Genomic DNA, 20,769 nt, shown 5'->3' on the forward strand with positions numbered 1-20,769 from the left:
ATACCACAAGTCTCTGGCGCTTGGACTCTACAGGGAGATTTGTAATTGAGGGCCTTCAGCCCCGATCCGCAACAATATAGATCCCCCGTGGAGTCCAGACCAGGTGGTGGTGCTGATGAGGCTGATAGAATGATGAGTTGATGAAGCAGATGGATCTGTGAAGACTGGACAGAGATGTGGAGCGGTGCGTAACAGCAACATGAATGAACTGAAGGTAGAGAGATGGCCATATTTAAAAGAGACAGCAGCGAGATGATTGGATAATCATGTCATTGTTTTGTTGTGCTTATTGGATAGAGAGGAACAGCTGATCTACACAGCTGGTGTCATGATTGACGGCCTCGAACAATGACAGCAAGGAAATAATGAGCGAGCAATGCGTGAGCAGTGTTAAGCAGATGTATGAGAAATAAATTACGGGTTTGCAATAGTTTGGTCTTCTGACTGAACTTACTCTATAGCTTCATATGTACAGTATTAGGAGATGTAATTGTAAACTAATGGTCCTCAGTTGTGCCATTATTTAATGCTATACTAAAATTCTACAACCAATGATGATACTTTCATCATCTGCTCTACAGCTTACCACGAGGGTCAGTAGCTTGAAGTCTGTCTCCTCTGCCCTTTGGAGGATTGGAACTGCTGGTTTGAATGTTTATGATCAAATGGATCTGGCCTGCAATTCATCAGAGGTGGTGAAGATAACGTTTGTGTGGACAATAAGTCCCACAACAGTGAGGTGTATGCCTCATCAGAAGTGTGAAATATTAGGACTTTATTCTTGAGTTTATAAATGTATTCAAATTAATTAATGTATTAATGAGGTGAACAGGTGCCACACGAACGTTTAAAGAGGTTAAAGACACAACAGAGGGTGAAATGTGTGCTGACTCAGCAGAGATAACATTCATTGAAGCTACCTAACAAAAAATAAGTAGCAGGACCAAATCAGTGTTCCAGACATCCAGAAGAGTGAGTCTGGAAAAACTCAACATCCCTCTCATGCTCACCTCCTTCATCACAAAAAACACGATGAGGTAATTCCCGGATGGTCCATCGCTGTCGCCTCAGTTCCCCCACTCCGAGGACTCGCCTCTGAGGGCGACTCCAGTTTCCTCCCATCTACCCGACCACTCCGGCTTTGCTACAGGGTCACAGCATTAACACGCTCCAGCAAGGTTCGCAAGCTGGCCTCCGTCAAAAACGTCCAAACGGGCCATAGTCACCCTCAAAGATGCTAAAAGATGAAGGAATTCCATTTCTCTCAGAGGAGAACACAAAGCCAATATCATCTCATATCAACCTGTCATGTTCACCACTCTGTTGACACCAGCTCTCTTCAGGGTGATGTCATCACTTAAACACCAACAACGAGCTGTGACATCAACACACCTTAAACCACTCGAGCTCAAACACAATAGTGCTGGGCTGACCGATCCTTTCACAGCCAACATTGCTTTAATTTGATACATGTTCATGCTTCACACTTTTTAGTTGTTGATACTCTTCGTACATCCTGCCGCACAAAAGTGTTCTTCAATGTGACCTGCTTGGCTCAATACAATCATTACCCGTCATTATGTATTAGTTGATATTAAAGTAATTGTAATGCATTGATTAAGCATCCCACCACGTAGGCTATGTAAGCATATCTCCATATCTTTGTTGTCACACAAACTTAAAGAGCCATCATTGTTTAAATGCTCCGATCAATTATATACAAGGCATCCTTGTAGCGCCCATGTAATGTAACACATTACAACTTTAAGCTCATAAACTCACCAAAGTCAAAACAACATCCCAACTCTGGAAAGAAGGTTTAAGACAATGAACTTCAGCTGCTCAATAGTTGTCCTGTGATGTGAATCTAGCACTGGGATCCGAGCAATCACATCAGCCAGGACATGGATGCCAGCCGCCTACTTGAAGCAACTACAGCAGCTTGCCCTATAGGCACATGGCACCAGGATGCCAGCGCCCCTTGGAACTACTGAGCAGAATTTCAGAAGCAGGACAACTCATCAACTTTTTAAAAGTAAACTTTGAAAGTTTGACATTGGCCAGAAGGAAATAGAGTTTTGGAAAATTCCCGTTGGACACAAATTCACTACATATTTAAAACCATCTTAAATCTAATTTCACCATTATTCCATATGAAGTATTGAAGTGGTGAAAACTTAAAAGACATAATCATCTTGAATCGGTTACATCTCAATAGAAAAGAGAACACGGTGCCTGCTGCCTGTGGCAGTCATACAGTGTTGCTGCTATTCCAACTCCTTTCTACATAGAGGTTTCATATTTGCCAGAATGTTTATATTCATTATAAATGTATTTCATATTTATTTATCTAACTTTTGATTCTCACGCAACTACATGTCAACAGAGGCAGCTAAAACATTCATGCATTCAATGGTTATTTCCCACCTACTGGTTATACATCACCTACTGTTTAACAACCTGGTCACATGCTAGTGCCACTACTCTTAAACCATTACAGGCATTATATAAGCTCAAAACTCTTGATAAAAAAAAAAAAAAGTTATCTCTCATCACTGTCCTATACTAAAACTATAACTTGCTTAGTTGGGATAACATGATTAAATATGTGCATGTCTGTCTCATGTACAACATGGCTTGACCTCTCCTCCTCTCAAACAATCTGTCACCACACGACCTGGATATCGGCTCACAAGTGGTGCAGCAAGAGGGGATTGTATTATTATTATTATTATTATTATTATTGTATTGTCCCTTTCAGGAAAAGTGCTTTTAGTCATGCTGCTTTCTCCATACAGGCAGCAGTACACTGGAACTCCATTCCAGGACCAATCAGAGAGAATTCTTTTAAAGCCGAGACAAACAAATGGTCCATTAGTACCAGCTCTGTCAGCACTAGACTGTGTTAGGTTGTAGTGGATTTTATATATATTTGCACATGTAGATAAGAGAAGTTTATGTTTTAAATTAATACATAAAGAAAGATATGATAATTAATTTGGGATATTATGAGGAATATTCTGGAGGAATGTATTATGAAACATAAGAGAGGATCACTGTTTTATTATTCTGTTTTAATGACAAATGTAATGATTAACTGCATGATGCATGAGAATGAATGAATGTTTTATTGTTTAGACAATAGTTAAAATGGATGCCGATTGAAACCTAATGTGTTGCTTTTATTCTGAAGGCAGGATAATAGGGTTTTATTCTGAAGGGAAACTTCCTGTCCTTGACCGGAAGTGTGAGCTTTGACCTCGCCAGCTTATCAATTGGCTTAGCGAACAGAACGGCGGCATCCTCTGAACTGACCAATAGAACTAACCTTTAGGTGTGAATTCATTTGCATGACCATACTAACGACCGAGCATTTGTTCTGGGGAGACATGGTTCTACTGGTCTGAAGACATGGTTCTACTGGTCTGGAGACATGGTTCTACTGGTCTGAAGACATGGTTCTACTGGTCTGGAGACATGGTTCTACTGGTCTGAAGACATGGTTCTACTGGTCTGGAGACATGGTTCTACTGGTCTGGAGACTCGAGACAGCCCCGGTCTGGTGCTCCCTGGGAGCTGCAGTCCGTCTGTGGAGAGTTCCTCCTTTCTGGCCCCACGATCGTGAACGCTACATGAGTATTATCTTTGCCTTTAAATATTGTTAACCTTTAACTCATTGAATCCTGAAATTCCTGCGGCCACGGGACCCGGAGCTTTGAACACGAATCTTACAACTGTAACTGCTCCTACCCGTCCTCAATCTGTCAGTCAATCAGTTTGTCTGTCAGTTGTTGACTGTCTGTTTTCAGGTCTGTCTGTCTTGACTTTGCTGGTCGACCATTCACTCCACCTGCATGTATGTCTTTTGTTGTTGTTTACCTGTCTGTGGTTATATATTTAATTTACTCTGTATGCTTTATGTTTTGGGTCTCTGACATGGATGTTTTTATTCTGTCCATTTTAACATAGTTCTCCCTTATTTTATTTTTCTTGTTTGTACATTGTATATGTAATCTTATGTTTTTAGGTTTGTTTTATAACATCTACGAGGCGTAGGACTACAGATGAAAAATAGCCTCTTGGCTAACTCTGGCACATTTACAGAAATGTCCCTTATCAAATAAACAAATATAACAAAAAAATTACAAACAATTTAGATGGAAATAGGTGAAGAAGTGTGTGCACATTTGTAAATAATAATAACAATGCACAGGAAAAAGTTGTCACTCTATTAATGTATTGAGCTAAGTCACCGCTTACTCCCCAACACTGTTTGACAAATATTTCAGAATAAAAGCCTTGTGTCAACAAATGAAAGGATACTAGCCAGAGAAAGAAGTACAGGAAGTGAGTTAAAAATACATTTGCGCTGTAGAACTTGCCTGTGTATGAAAAACTTGTTCTTCATATACAGTCTTTGAAAATTGAGTAATTTGCTGGTTAGATTCCAAACTGGATTTCTAAGGACATTGTAAATCCATTTACATTTTAGATGTTGCATTCATAGTTCTATTTATTGTCCAAGGCAACAATGCCAGCTTTACTTGGACTGTACACTCTCTTGAATCAGGTTACTTTTATTTCTCTTGTGAAATTAGAAATCTGTATAATGTGATTTACAGGGCAGATATGAAATACAAAATATGCTATTTAATTTCACTTGGATTTAAAGGATGAACAGTCTCAACTTCAGGATTCACATCACTCTTTAGTCTCTCCAGGTCAGTGTCCAGTCTGCGCTGGCGTTGGTCATGTGGAGAGGTGCTGAAGGACATAGTTAAAGTAACACGATCCCTCCACTCCGGGCAAGGATTCTGTATCCATACAGAAGTAGCAGCCATTGCTCCACACAGGCCTCCCTGAAAAAGGTGTCTCTCTTCCTCCTTGTGCTTGTTATCATCATCGACTTCTTTGGTTTCTAATACACATGAACGTATAAATGAAAGTGTGAAGCTGACTTCAGAGGCCTCCATGTTTACTTCCATACGACAGCGTGCTGTGTACATCTATATTATTGTTATTTTGCTCAGGTGGTTCAGTTCATGACTGACTGGTTCTAACAGCCAAACAAAATTAACCTGGGCAATAATTCAGGATTGAGCACTACGGCTTGCAGTTTGAACGTAGCCTAAAATGCCTTTTTCCAACTAGTCTGAGTTATTTGAAAGAAAATACCACATAAATGGCACACTGATGTCACTGCTCCTGATCCGTTTGATTGATTGATTGATTGAGTTTGCAACAGTAAAAGTAAAACAGAGGAGAGGCCTCCTCAGCATGATGGAATGAAAACCTGAGCCAGCCAACTTGACAGCTGTATCATTTGAAAAATAGCAGGAGGGCAACGACTCTTCAGGCCCCGTGGGAGTTTAGAGGGAATGCTTTTCCTCTGCCTCTCTCATCTGTCAGACTCTGCACACAGACATAAAGCTGACACACTGCAGCAGGCTCCCACCTCCTCTGTCCACCTGCAGAGGCTGCTCTCATCCAGCATTCATAGCTATACGGACAAAAGCAATGCACCCTAATTCCTAGATATCACACCAAAGTATTTGTATTGTAAGGTATAACCTTTCATAAGATATATATGTATGAGGATCGATGACCTGCAACACACATATACACTCCATCACATTCGAGGGCAGTACATTGACTTCCATTCATTTCCTGGAGACTTATCCAAACCATCACTGCTACTTGAATAAACCTAACCCTGACCCTTAATTTGAACCTAGACTTAACCCTACCTGAACCCTAAACCAAGGCTCCTGACATTATGGGGATGTGCATTTTGTCCCCCAAAGAATGGTGAGTGCCCACAATGTGACTGTGTAAACAGATGTGTCCCCGCAACGTGAGTAATACACACACACACACACTAGAAATGACATTTATTACTGACATCACCACACAGAGTATGAGGAGTTTACCAAGTTTAGATCCGACAGTCAACACATGAACCAGGTCTCAAGAAATGCTCCATGAAACCAGCATACAGCAGAAGAATAAACTGACAGTGCTTTGTCTCTGGGGGATATCACAAGCTCGTCATATCATTCATATTCATTTAGTCCAGTTGTGTCCGAGGTCGGGTGAGGCTTCATCAGAACCTGTTGGGTCAACCTCATTGGGTGTTTATAGTCCACACTAGGAAATGGAGACAGTACAACTCACATCGTCACATGAGGAAGGCAAAAGGATCTGACATGGTGAAATCCTTCACATAGTGGATTCTTTAACTGGGTCAGCAAGAAGAACCTTTGTGATTTCAAAAGAACACCAGCTGTTCATGTTTCAGAAAGCTGCAGTCCTAAAACCCGGAAACAAGTCAGCATCTGTACACTTCCTGTTCCTTGTGTTTTTGGTTAGATGTGTGAAATAAATTAAACACAAGCTGGAGGGATGTAAACGTTTACATGTGATATAAAATAAATCAGGAAATACCCATCTGGTGAAATTAGAAGCTTTCACGTGTCTTAAGAGTCTAAATGAGTTAGTCACTAGTCCTCCTTGAGCTTAGTGGTGGAGGTCCTAAGGTTCTTACTCTACATTTGTTAAGATTATTTCGCTGAACGAATCATGAAGATTATTCACAAACAGAGATTCTTGATGTGCATTAAATGGAACTTCACACTGCCTTCAGCGGTGAACCAGCTTCCTCCTGCCACTCACTCGGGTCCACAGGCTGCGAGCTGTCTGGGCGATGCTCCCCCTGCGGGGCAGACGGAGGCTCCTCAGGGGCTCCCTGATACATGACAGCATCCCTGGCTCTGAGGGCTGCCCCAGGTATTCATGGGAAATGTGGTTAATCCTCCTCAGCTGTTTGTTGTAGTAGTTCCTCAGGTCACAGAGCTCTTCGGCTGCAGTCTCAGAGATGATGGAGGCGTGGGAAGGAGAGCTGGCGGCTGTGTCCTCACCTGGGCCTGGAAGGGGAACAGCTGCTGCCGTGTCAGCACGGGGTTTGCTCCTAACTCTCTGAGGGGTGGTGGCTTTGCGTTTGGAACAATGTTTAACAGGATGTGATGGTGTTTTATGACCATAACTGTTATCTATAATGTTTATTTCAACGTCAACCTCAATTCCACTTTGAGGCGAGATGAAGCTCCCTTCGCTCTCCTCTTCCTCTCCAGGTTGGTCCGTCAGCTGCTTCTGTGCTCTGTCTGTCTGCTTCCTGGACTGGTTTCTCTGGTCTTTAAATACTTTCTGTCTGGGTTGTGGGGGACAGCTGTGGTCCATGTCAATGTGGTCAAAGGTCATATCACACTCCTCCTCATTGGCTGATGTGTCCTGTAAGCATGTGACAGCCTTGTGTCAGTGAACAACAGGAGAAACATACCATAACATTCATTACTTACTGTCCTTGTCAAGTAATATGCAATGCAAACAGAAAGTATCCTCTCAGTGAAGTCAGTGATGTTAGTGGAAGCATGGCCAGCAGCATGAGTAATAGGCTTGGGCGATAATGTTAAATTGCTAATTGGATTTCTGTTAGAATTTAAAATTTAAAGGAAATGCAGATCTGACCCGGTTTGTCCTGTTCCTGTTCCTCACTGATGCCACCAGCGAGCCGTGTGACACCGGGCAGTAGCAGAAGGAAAAGGCAAATGACAGTTTGCAGACTTTTCCTGACAGTAACAGCTTGTCCTTTACAGGATAGTTTAGATCACGACCACATGAATGACAAACAAGCAGTGAGCTGTGTGAACATGTTCAGACTGTGGATCTCTATCTTTAGACCGCTGGTGACGAGCACACAATGCCAGTAATGTTTATCGCCCAAGCCTGCTGGTTAGGAACAATTAGATGACTTCATGCTTAATAATGTACAACTTTCATCAAAGCATTTAAATGACACGAACACAGATTCCTCCAGCACCCGAGACTGTCTGAGTGTAGACAGTGCCATGCAGTAGTAAAGAATGAGGGACTGTACTTTGGCAGCTTGTCTTCTGGACATGGTGGGGGCTTAGGGGAGGTCTGTCTTGACTTTCTTGGACACAGAGCCGCTTCCACCACTTTGAACTGATCTCTTTCCCTCTTTGGCCTTGACCACAGCGTTCACCTGCAGGTCATTAACAACAGTCTTTACTGGGGAGAGGTTCAAAGACCTACACGAGGGGGGACGTGGGGACGCGCACACACACACACACACACACACACACACACACACACACACACACACACACACACACACACACACACACACACACACACACACACACACACACACACACACACACACACACACACACACACACACACACACACACACACACACACACACACACACACACACACACACACACACACACACACACACACACACACACACACACACACACACACACACACACACACACACACACACACACACACACACACACACACACACACACACACACACACACACACACACACTCTCTGAAGTGGTCTGAACACCACATTTAGAAGCTTTTTAAACACATCTCACAGTCTTCATCTGGAAATCAAAGTTGTCTCAGTTGTAACGTGATCTAGGCATGAAATGATGATGAGGATGAAGACCACGAGAGGCGTTTAAAGTTCTGGAAACAGGATAGGATAGTAAGTGGACTTTGTTAAGAGTGAGCTTGAATCATTCATTTCTGTGACTGCTAGCCGTAATACTGTGAAGATGATGAAGACGCCTCACACCTTGGGAACAGCTGTGAAATCATCATCATGCCAATGATCAGGAGCTGTGTGCTAGTGGTGTGAAGGTTCTCGTTCTTACAGATCCAACTAGGATTACCAGCGTACAGTCACAACAGTTAGCTTCAGTCAATCAGGACTTACCTCCATGGACATCTAGAAACAATTAGTAAAAGACAACATGTTAACGTGACGAGGAGAGCGGACTGGAAGGAGCACTAAAGACATCGACGAGTACACAACCACAGGATCAGCCGGGCTCTATGCCACTGTTGCATCACTTTAATACACTTTGTATCTATATAGAGTAGGGTTGAGCAATATTATAACACTTATTGCCCATTTTGTACATAGTGAGAAAAATGCCACCACAAAACTATTTTTAAATCTCACTCCTCTCAGAGTGATTTCAGATATGCTTGAGATGCAGCTGGTCATAGGGCCAGAGACCTCACCTGGAGAGCATTGTGGTCTAACTCAAATATAATTAGAGTCAACGTTCCACATTTGCAAGTAACATTTCAAAATAACTAACTCAGCTGACCTACCCTGAATGTTTTCTACCTTTCTCCACTCCCATCTCTCACAAGAATTATAATACTAATACTAATAAGCTGTTAGGAGGCCCAAGAACATGCTTGTTTCAGGAACATTATTAAAAGATTGTTGGGACATAAACAGGATCTGTTACGAGACAGACTTTGTGCGCCTTGCGTAAGAGAAGATGAGGTCCCCTCAAAACTTGATGAACTCAGAGCTTCTTCTTTGGTCCCCAGAATAATGAACACGATCTCAATGTAGTAACAACGACTCAACTTACATATTGTCGACAATATAGCCGACAGTATGTCAACTGTATTGTGGGCCATTTCATCTTTTCATGTATTTTTAACTAGTAGCAGGGCTGTGGCATTAGAGAGGTTGTTCCTGCTGTGGTGGAGGGACACTTGGCTTAAACAGTTCAACACCATTAGAGGGTCAAACCACCACATATTCAATCTGGCTACATGTAGTTGTTAAGCTTCTCAGTGACTTTTATTGCATTTCCAATCTTGGTAAGTAGTTGTGCTTTTATTTTTTTATTACCCAACCTTAAGCAAAGAGAGCTTTTTAATGAACAACAGGACATAAAGAGTGTGCTGTAGACGTTTCACTAAGTCACTAGACTGCCAATAGTGGAGAGAGACAACTGTGGAAAAGTTGAATTATTTCATAAAGTCTTCTATGGTGAACTTGAGTTAACCTCCTCAGGCAATACATGCGTATGATGCCCTCTATCAGATAGAGTCGAACATACGTTTGGTATATATGATCAGCATTACTCACCACAGCAGTCCCCGTCCCTGTTGACCCCATCTTCATGCTGAGTGTGTGAGTCTGGCTCTTCAGCAGAGGAGCTTTGCGGCCCAGCTTCATGTAGAAGTAGGTGGTGTACGGAGTGAAGCTGAAATCCTCTCTGAAGTCACCACACAAAATGAGATGCCAACGTCAGACAGTCTTAACCTGTTAGTCCTGTATACGTGACAGCAGAGAGGGTCCATGTCCAGAGGAAAGCTCTCTGTGTCGTCTACAAAGCCTGGCCGCCTGAGGTTACCGTTACCGTACAAGTTAAGTACCAAGGGTCAACCTTTGTTGGACTAAACATGGTTGTGTTTGCTTCACGGTGCATTTAAAGCAGCTGACCAGTACTGTGAATCAGTTACAATCCATTTCTATGAATGTAAAAACGGATTCCAGTCAGCCAGAGAAAAATCAACTTCTGAGTAAGCTTGGCCAGTACCATCATAGGAAAACAGACAAACAGTACCATGACATGTCACGGTATATTGGGTTTTCCTAAAATGTCACTGTAGAGCTTGAACGCACCATGCAAGTCAACTGAGTGGTCACTGAGCTGAACAACATGATGGGGATGAAACACAATAATAAACACAACAATAATAAACACAATGTATCTGATGTTATGTTCTGGGCCATCATGCGGTGGCACGTGTGTGTAAGACTGACCGGAGTATCTTTAGGCTCTACTGGTCAGCACGGTGTTGTTAATATTCATACTGCTTTACTTTCTATACCTTCCACCCCTTATTGATTGTGTGTGTGTGAGAGTGTGTGTGTGTGTGTGTGTGTGTGTGTGTGTGTGTGTGTGTGTGTGTGTGCGCGTATATATATATATATATATATATATATATATATATATATATATATATATATATATTAATGCATTTCAAAAGTGCACTCAGATCTGCGCAAAGACATAAAAGAAACAAGAGAAGATGACAAGTCACCTGAGGTATCCCTGCAGTAGCAGCATCACAACCACAGCTTCAGCCTGCAGCCGACACAGGGTGGTGGTGTGGATCATCTTCCTGCGCTTGGCTGGGCCTTTGCCCATCCACGCATCCACCAGCTTCAGAGGAGTCAGCTTCTCATCCGCTGACGCTGCCAGCTCTAGAATGTGGACCACCTGCTTGGCATGCTGGGTAATGTCCACTGTGGTGTAGTCTGGAGAGATACAAAGGTTAAAAGTTGACTTTCCAAATCTAGAAAGAACACATGCAACCAAGATTTCTATTAAAACAAAGGGTCGTCCTTCAATCAGAGGATCGGCGATTCAATCCCCGGCTCCACTAGCCCTTTGGGAAAGGCACTAGCTACTGCTGATGTGCAGGTGGAACCTTAGCCAATTCCATCAGGGTGTGAATGGGTGAATGATGTCATGTAGTGTCAAAGTGCTTTGAGTAGTCGGTAGACTAGAAAAGAGATAAACAAGTACAGGTCCTTTTACCATTTACACACGCACCTTTTGCATGGCGGCAAGTATCACACATCTGGTTGCATCCTTCATCGTCCCACACCTCGTCAAAATGAACAGACATGAGGGAGCGCCGACACCTTCACACAGAAAACACGAGTCGCAATAGACAGTCAAGTCCCGGTGCGTAAGCCATCCTTTCTGACACCGTGTGACGTACTGAGGAGCTGCTACCTGTCAACATTCTGGCAGTAGTCCACTATCTGCAGCAGCTTCTGCTGACCGACGTTCTCCATCACCACCATGGTGCTGATCCTGAAGATATCAGAGAAGCCAAAGTAGAGGATGCAGTCTGCTTGACGGTCGTCTCGACCTGGAGATCCACAGACAGGCATTTACTGAGCTGTACCAGTATCAAGTAGTACTTTGTCCTGATTGGAGTGAAGCGGTGTCTACCTGCGCGTCCACTCTCTTGGTAGTAGTTCTCGATGGACTTACTGATGGTGTGGTGGATGACAAACCTGACGTCAGGCTTGTCGATGCCCATACCAAACGCCACTGTGGCTACCACCACCTAAAAGGACAACACAAGGGCAGCCACACATACTGCTCTTATCATCTTTTGTAGGGATGCAAACTATTTGAAAAACAGCAATGTATAATGTGATATGAAGAAATACTAGACTTTGTACATTGTTAAGTTGAAAGCATCAACCATGTGCACTTTGAGAGCAAAATGAGGGCCTAAATAATACAATTGGTGCTCCAGTAAACAATGTAATCAGAAACAAAGCCCACTCTTAATCCAGAGGTGTTGGCTAACTACAGACCAATCTCTAACCTTCCCTTCCTCTTTAAGATCCTTGGGAAAGTAGTCACAAATCAGTTGTGTGACTTCCTACATTAGATTAGTTTATTTGAGGAGTTTCAGTCAGGATTTAGAAAACACCACAGCACAGAGACAGCACTGGTGAAAATTACAAATGACCTCCTAATTGCATCAGATAAAGGACTCATCTCTGTACTGGTCTTGTTAGACCTTAGTGCTGATAAAGGACTCATCTCTGTACTGGTATTATTAGACCTTAGTGCTGCGTTCGACACCATTGATCATGACATCCTATTACAGGGACTGGATCAGTCGATTGGCATTTCAGGTACCGCACTAAGTTGGTTTAAATCCTATTTATCAGATCAATCTCAATTTGTATTTGTAAACGATGAAGCCTCAATGACCACCAACGTTAATCATGGAGTTCCACAAGGTTCTGTGCTTGGACCAATTTTATTTACCTTATATATGCTTCCTTTGGGCAATATTATCAGGAAACACTCCATAAACTTTCATTGCTATGCAGACGATACTCAATTATATCTATTGATTAAACCAGAGGAGACCAACCAGCTCGCTAAAATTCAAGAATGTCTTAAAGACATAAAAACATGGATGACTTGCAACTTCCTGATGTTAAACTCAGACAAAACTCAAGTTATTTTACTGGCCCTGAACACCTCAGAGATCAATTATCTGGTGATGTGGTTTCTGTAGATGGCATTTCCCTGGCATCCAACACCACTGTAAAGAATCTCGGCGTTATCTTTGATCAGGACTTGTCCTTTAACTCCCACGTTAAGCAAATCACGACTGCATTTTTTCATCTACGTAACATTTCAAAAATCAGGCACATCTTGTCCCAAAAAGATGCAGAAAAGCTGGTTCACGTGTTTGTTACTTCCAGACTAGATTACTACAACTCCTTATTATCAGGCTGCTCTAATAAGTCTCTTAAGTCCCTCCAGTTGATCCAGAATGCTGCAGCTCGTGTACTCACAAAAACTAAGAAAAGAGATCACATGACTCCTGTATTAGCTGCTCTGCACTGGCTCCCTGTAAAATCAAGAATCACATTTAAAATTCTTCTCCTCACCTACAAAGCCTTGATTGGTGATGCACCATCATATCTTAAGGAGCTTGTAGTACCATATTGCCCCACTAGAGAGCTGCGCTCACTAAATGCGGGGCTACTTGTGGTTCCTAGAGTCTTAAAAAGTAGGATGGGAGCCAGAGCCTTCAGTTATCAAGCTCCTCTTTTATGGAACCAGCTTCCACTTTCAGTCCATGAGGCAGACACAGTCACCTCATTCAAGAATAGACTTAAGACTTTCCTCTTTAATAGTGCTTATAGTTAGGGCTGAATCAGGTTTGCCCTGGTCCAGCCCCTTGATATGCTGCCATAGGCTTATAGGCTGCTGGGGGATGTTTTAGGATACACTGAGCACCTATCTCCTCTTCTCTGTCTCCTTATGGATGAATTTACATCTCTCCATTGCACCTTATTAACTGTGACTTCACGTCTCATAGGGTCCATTGGACCTGGAGGTGTCTGATGCCTGGTGAGCCGGCCACCCGCGTTGGCCCTGCTGATCGTCCCGCCCCCCCGCCTTTCTACCTCCTTCTGTTTCATGGATTGGAGTTCCATTCATACATTGTCATATTCATGTAATGTGTTTATGTAACTTTGTAAATGCTGTTCATTCTGTACACATGACATCTATTGCTTCTGTCCATCCGGGGAGAGGGATCCTCCTCTGTTGCTCTCCTGAAGGTTTCTTCCCTTTTTTCCCTGTGAAGGGTTATTTTTGGGGAGTTTTTCCTGATCCGATGTGAGGTCCTGGGACAGGGATGTCGTATGTGTACAGATTGTAAAGCCCTCTGAGGATAATTTGTAATTTGTGATATTGGGCTATATAAAACAAACTGAATTGAATTGAAAACACAAGGTAAACATTTGCGGCTTATGATTCAAGGCGGGTCAAATGGGTTGCCGACATCACCACAGACCTCTCGCAATGAGGACAGCCACCAAATCCACGGTCCCAGGAAGCAGCGAGGTCTGGCTGAGGGGTACTGTAAAGCTTACAGCAGGATCCGCGAACCACCTTGACCCCGGGCCTTTACAAGACCACCTCCTAGAGCCGGTTTGCCAGCACTGGGGAGAGGATCCTCCCACTGAGCCATCATTGCCATCATTTGAAGAGTACAAATATTTTAGGTAAATAATGGAACAGTGGGTCTACCTAGTCTACAGGTAACTATTGGGATGCCCTGGATACATCACGGAAGACATTTGTATCAAGCAGTAATAACGTTGTTTGCACACGTCCTGCAATGAGACCACGGATGATGCTGAAAGGATATTTGGTGCAGCCCTATTCCTTTCTTCTCTTAACCTCCTGCATGTCCTTACAATTACAATGTCTGTGTAATACAGAAACAATTATCCAATTAATTGATTAGTTGATCAACAGAAAAATCTGTGTAATTAAAAAAAGCTTAAATGCTGATTCTACCTCCTCCAGTGTGAAGACCTGAATCATTTGAAACTGAATCTTGTTGGGTTTTGGACTGTTGGTCAGACTAAACAGAACTTGTTTTTGAACAAATGTTTGGGACTGCGTAGACATTCCTACACTTTGTGCACAGGTTGCTGAACCATTGACAGCACTGGGATCAGTTCTAGTCACCATAAACCAAAGAAGAAACAAATCTCGGCTCAATGTTTCACCCCCCAGGATACCAGGAGATGCGCCACACCCAAATACCTGGATTTTGTTGGAGGTCCATTTGCGGTGAACCTGAGACTTATCGTCGGCTTCCATGTGAGAGTGGTAGGGGAAGGCCAGGATGTCCCTCTTCTGGAGCACAGAGGACACCGACTCTGCATCCTTCTGAGAGAACACATACACGATCCCTATGGCACACACATCAGGGAATATGGAGTATGACTGCTCTGTGTGCGCGCACACACACACACACACACACACACACACACACACACACACACACACACACACACACACACACACACACACACACACACACACACACACACACACACACACACACACACACACACACACACACACACACACACACACACACACACACACACACACACACACACACACACACACACACACACACACACACACACACACACACACACACACACACACACACACACACACACACACACACACACACACACACACACACACACACACACACACACACACACACACACACACACACACACACACACACACACACACACACCTGACTGATCCTTGTATCTGTTCTTGATCAGAGAGGCAACGTCACTTATTGATGCATCATAGTTAGAATCTTTTATACGAACCTGAGAAACAAGCAGACAGTTAGTGTCACCGTCACAGTCTCGATCAAGGTGTCAAGTAGAGATCACAATAGGTTGAATATGGAGAAACACTGGGACGGTCTTTCATGTTTTGTAAGCAGATGCAAGGCAGTAAGATGATTGGATGGTCTGACAGGTGTGTTAGCAGAGAAAGAGCACAAGAGATCATGTGAGCGACTAAGACGTTCGGTTTGTTTGCATAGGAAGCAGGTGTGGCTGACACGTGGGTGTGTGTCAGAGTACAGCTGCCATGGTTACCACCTCATAGTAGAGATTGGTCCGGTTGAAGGACGCAGACAGTGTGATTGGCTTTGGCACACACAGGATCTTCTCACAGTCCTTCAGGACGCTGCTGGTTGCTGTGGCTGTGAGTCCCAGCAGGGGGACGTTGGGGAACTGCCTCTTCAGGATGCCCAGCAGTTTATAATCTACACACACACACACAGACACACACACACACCTTCATCAACCTTGAAAACAAACCTCGTACTTGGGTTTTCTCCCTTTGACCAATTGTCTTCAACGGTTTCTACTTCTAAACCGTCTACCTGTCTCTTAGACCCCATCCCAACGAGGCTGCTTAATGATGTTTTCCCTTTAATTAGCACCTCTCTGTTGGATATTGTTAATGTGTCTTTGCTTAGTGCTGCATTCAACACTAGCCCCTAGATATGCTGCTATAGGCTTATAGGCTGCTGGGGGACGTTTTAGAATATACTGAGCTCCTCTCTCCTCTTCTCTCTCTCCTTTACATCTCTTCATTGCACATTACTAACTCTATTTCCTCCCCAGAGTATTTGTGCCTTCTCGCCTCATAGGGTCCATTGGACCTGGCTGTGCCTGGAGCTGGTCCTGGGTCCTGGTCCTTGCCCCCACTTCCTGCATCCAGCCCCTGGCCTGGACCTGGCCTCCTTCCCTATGGCCCTGCCTCCTTCTTTGTGCCTCCTGCCGAAAGAGCCTGGCCTTATTAGTCCGGCCTCTTTCGCGATGCCTCATGCCTGGTGGGCCGGCCTCCTGCCTCCGTATCCCCCACCCCACCCTGCTCTCTTCCTCCTTCTGTTTCATGGATTGTGGAGGTCTGGATCGTGGTCCATGCCTTCTACTCATTATTCATACATTGTCATATTCATGTAATGTGTTTATGTAACTTTGTAACTCTGTTCATCTGGTCACATGACATCTATTGCTTCTGTCCATCCGGGGAGAGGGATCCTGCTCTGTTGCTCTCCTGAAGGTTTCTTCACTTTGTCCCCGTGAATGGTTTTTTTCTATTTTTGTGTTCGATGTGAGGTCTTGGGACAGGGATGTCGTATGTGTACAGATTGTAAAATCTGTAATTTGTGATTTTGAGCTATACAAAATAAAATAAACTGAATTGAACTTGAGGTGAATGGGGTTAGTGAGGTTGCCTTGGTCACCTGGTCTGAAGTCATGTCCCCACTGACTGCAGCAGTGAACCTCGTCCACTGCGATCCGACTCAGCAGGTCTGCGTTGTGGGCTTTCTCTAGACGGGACATGAGCAGCTTGCTCTTGGCGATCTTCTCCGGAGTCACGTACAGCAGCTTGAAAGGGGCTTTGGGATCTGTCATTCCAGCCATGACGGTCTTGGCATGCTCCTAGAATTTTTTTTTTTTTTTAAAACACATTTTGGTTGTTAATTTTTTCACAACATGACAACTGACATTTCACACCAAAACATTAATATTATCCATACAAATGTAAATACATTTGGAAAGTTGTTTTCTAACCCCATTTTGACAAACTACAACAAATGTGTGTTAGTTTGTTCCCCTCATGTGAGACTGTGTGTAATATAACTGATTAATCTTCAATAGAGGGAGTTCCTCAGTGCATATATAAATGTAACATCTTTGCTATTATACTAGTTCTGTAGCGTACGAGAAGATCAATAAACTGAAAGGTGAGCTGGAGGAAAATACTTAAGCAGAACACAGTTCTGAGTGGTTACCCTGCTACTGGAAGCATTCAGCATGACTGCTGGCACATCGATGGACTTTAGGTACATGATCTGGTCCTCCATCAGGGACACCAGGGGACTGACAACCAATGTAAAACCTGACAAGAGCATGTGGTATGATTACTTGTTGGAAGTGTTGTACGAGCATGAGCAGTGTGAGGACAGGGGCTCAGATCCAACACTTTGTCCGTCAAAACACTTTGTAATCAATGTTCTTGTAAAAAGGTGCTATATAAATAAAGTTATTATTATGATGTGTGTGTCAGTGTACCCTTGGAGCAGACTGCAGGAAGCTGGAAGCAGAGGCTTTTTCCTCTTCCTGTGGGCATCACCAGGAACAGATCTCTGCCTGACATGGTCAGGTTGATGGCCCTCAGCTGCAGCGGTCTGAATGTGGAGAGATGGAACGAGTCTTTCAGGTGCTGCTCCAATTCTTTGGACCATGGGAAATCTACCAAACATCAAGACAGAGTACCAAGTTACCATACAGCCTTAGTGACTCTTAAGCAGTTTTATCATACGTGAAGTGTGTGTGGAGTACCTATTCCATCATAGAGCCGCATCTCCTGCTTGCTTAGCACTGGATGAGCTCCAGATGACTTTGAGGATGACGGCTGTGCAGCATCACAGACATCCTCTAGTCGCTGCAGCAGTGCATCTTTACGACCCGTCAGCTCAGTCTGCTTCTGCAGGAGCTCTGTGATCTGCAGCTCCACCAACTCCAGCTCCGCCTCCACAGAGTCCAGCTCCGCCTGCACATCTGAACAGGAAGGAACGCGGCAGAACACCGTTAGAGACCATGGCTCCGAGCAGATATGGCTGTTGACATGGACAAGAGTGGAGATGAGGTAGATGTACAAATTCCTCACTTCTGAATAAGTTAAATACATGTTCCTCTGAGTCATAATCCACAAACTTGAGCCATGAATCCTGTATTGTGTATGGTGAGAGAGAATTAGGTGAAGACATCATCTCATAAATCAGGACATCCTGAGATCACCTGACCACAGCATGCATACAGGACTCCCATATGAGGCCAATTTCAGAATATATTTAATAAATAAAAATATTTTCTCATCCCATCAGTTCACAGACTGGAGTGACATGAAGACCATTACAAGCTGCTGTTTGTTTGAAGAACTGCCTCATTATTATGATGTTGGCTATATTTTTGGGCATCGGTACAGTCCCGGTGTGTGAAGGGCAACAAATGATGACATCCCCAGTCAACAAAGACCATCCAACAGCAGATAAGCAGCTGGGAGGAGTCAGGCTTGGATTGGTTGGACTTAGTTGCTTTGAGAAGGGGTGCGTTTGTTCACACATCTGGAGATAGCAGGTCATACACCTCTCCCTCTCCATTTCCTGACTGCATCTCTGCTACAACTGTTGAATGAAGGCAAACATGCAGAACCCTAATAATGATAATAGGTAGTATTTAAAATTGTCAGGCGGGGTGTTTCTAGTGAAGCAAGATGTCTCACTGGGGTTCTCCTGGTAGTGGGAGCAGGAGGAGACGATCAGGTCTCACACCCGCACCGCTAATGATCTCATTCCTTCTCACCTGCAGGCCTCCCTAGTGTCCCTGGAAAGCGGAGGCAGGGTGTGGTCAGTCCCCATTAGATTGACTTCCTCTCATACAATAACAACTGCGGGATGATCACAGCAAACTGTGTGGACGTTTACATCTTGGCACATCTGGTCTTTGATGAGGTTTGGTTCAGTTTTCATGCAAATAACACTGAGTTGGAAAGAACAGACCTACCGTTAGTTCTGCCATCTCCATCCATATCTCTCAGACTGATTTTCTGGGAAAGGAGCCAATCTTCACAGACGTTGCTATGATTCCCTGTGAGACAGAAAGGCGTGTTCCATGAAATGTTGTTCCCTTTGAACCTTTCCTTCTCTTTTCCCAAAGAACTGGTGTGTACTAGCTGGGGGTTGTTCAGAGGCTCACACTGGGGTCTGACTCTAGACGTCACGTCACATAATACTGGTGCTCACCTGACTCTAGTGTAAGAGAATAGCCTACTTCTACTTTATTTTGGTGGTTTACAGTCAATCATTTGACTTGTACACACATGGTTTCAGTACTGGAACATTCATATGTTCTCTCATTGCCCGTTCACCCATAAAGACGCAGTGGAACCAGGACAAAGCTACTTCTCGTGAGCCGAAATAAATAGTGTCCAAGTCCCGTTCTGAGCCCCGTTTGGTCGCGTTAACATGAAGCTAACGTAACGAAGACCAGACCGCTGCACACGTTACACCGGAGGGCAGCAAGTGAACCTAGCGTGTTAATTCAATTCAATTCAATTCAGTTTATTTTGTATAGCCCAATATCACAAATTACAAATTATCCTCAGAGGGCTTTACAATCTGTACACATACGACATCCCTGTCCCAGGACCTCTGATATGTTAATTAACATCGGCACTGCCCTCTCCAGCTAACTCGATAAAGCTTCGCTCCTTTAACAATGTTCCCACTGTGTAGTGCTGCTAAGACGTCTGGGACAAGACTTTGAAAAGGCATTAAATACATATGACAAACCAGTCAGCGGCTCCGTCCAGGCCCCGTTCCTGTTGAGGACTAGGTACACTTCAGGTTGCTATAGCATAAAGAAGAAGCTCATCAGTCAGTCCGCACCGGCTGGAGTGGAGCACATTTAACCCTGTGCACCGCCTGCCAGGATGCCAAACAATGCCGGTTCCTGCTGCAGGATTGTCACACTTTTAACCATGGATCGTTTTTTAATATATTTAATTGATATAACGTATGTCGTCTATGCGTGATATATAACCCAGAAGGCCCGATTCAAAGCAAGCATACCCTGCAACTCAAGTCCACATCAGCAGCGCCTGACAAAGTTTTACAGGGTACATTTAGCCCATTATAAAAAAGAGCTGCATTCAAGATACATGCCCAGTGGAAATTGACAACACCTTTCGAGAGTTGAAATCGTTTTCAGTATATTTTCTTGTCATGTACTCTAATAGGTGAGTGTTACAGCAACCGTATATATAATATACTGAGCAGTATTGCAGAAGCTTAGGTTATGTGTATTATGAGAATAGAGTAGCGAACTTTATGAAGAACTAAGGCGTTTAAGTAAAGTGGCCATGTTGAATGCGACACGGCGCTATTC

The 20,769-nt window shown here is 43.7% G+C and overlaps 1 protein-coding gene across 6 annotated transcripts; it reads right to left on the reverse strand.

Annotated features, from left to right (window-relative positions):
- Window positions 1-5,874: 5,874 nt before the first annotated feature.
- Window positions 5,875-20,722, reverse strand: recql (RecQ helicase-like). 6 transcript variants are annotated; one of them, XM_034526489.1, is made up of 17 exons: window positions 20,567-20,722; window positions 20,175-20,232; window positions 19,387-19,470; window positions 18,163-18,381; window positions 17,893-18,072; window positions 17,613-17,719; window positions 17,061-17,259; window positions 15,904-16,070; window positions 15,543-15,624; window positions 15,029-15,177; window positions 11,882-11,999; window positions 11,660-11,798; window positions 11,474-11,565; window positions 10,959-11,175; window positions 9,997-10,126; window positions 7,934-8,062; window positions 5,875-7,287 (listed from the first exon to the last, which is right to left on the reverse strand). In XM_034526489.1, exons 1-16 carry the CDS (start codon window positions 20,606-20,608, stop codon window positions 7,967-7,969), a joined length of 2,079 nt encoding a protein of 692 aa, XP_034382380.1. In that variant the 5' UTR covers window positions 20,609-20,722; the 3' UTR covers window positions 5,875-7,287; window positions 7,934-7,966. The 6 variants fall into 6 exon arrangements, with proteins under 6 accessions (XP_034382380.1, XP_034382376.1, XP_034382381.1 ...); XM_034526485.1 differs by lacking the exon at window positions 7,934-8,062; XM_034526490.1 differs by lacking the exon at window positions 20,567-20,722 and having other exon boundaries at window positions 20,175-20,527.
- Window positions 20,723-20,769: the final 47 nt, after the last annotated feature.

This window comes from Cyclopterus lumpus, chromosome 23, assembly GCF_009769545.1.
Source record: "Cyclopterus lumpus isolate fCycLum1 chromosome 23, fCycLum1.pri, whole genome shotgun sequence".
NCBI lineage: Eukaryota > Metazoa > Chordata > Actinopteri > Perciformes > Cyclopteridae > Cyclopterus > Cyclopterus lumpus.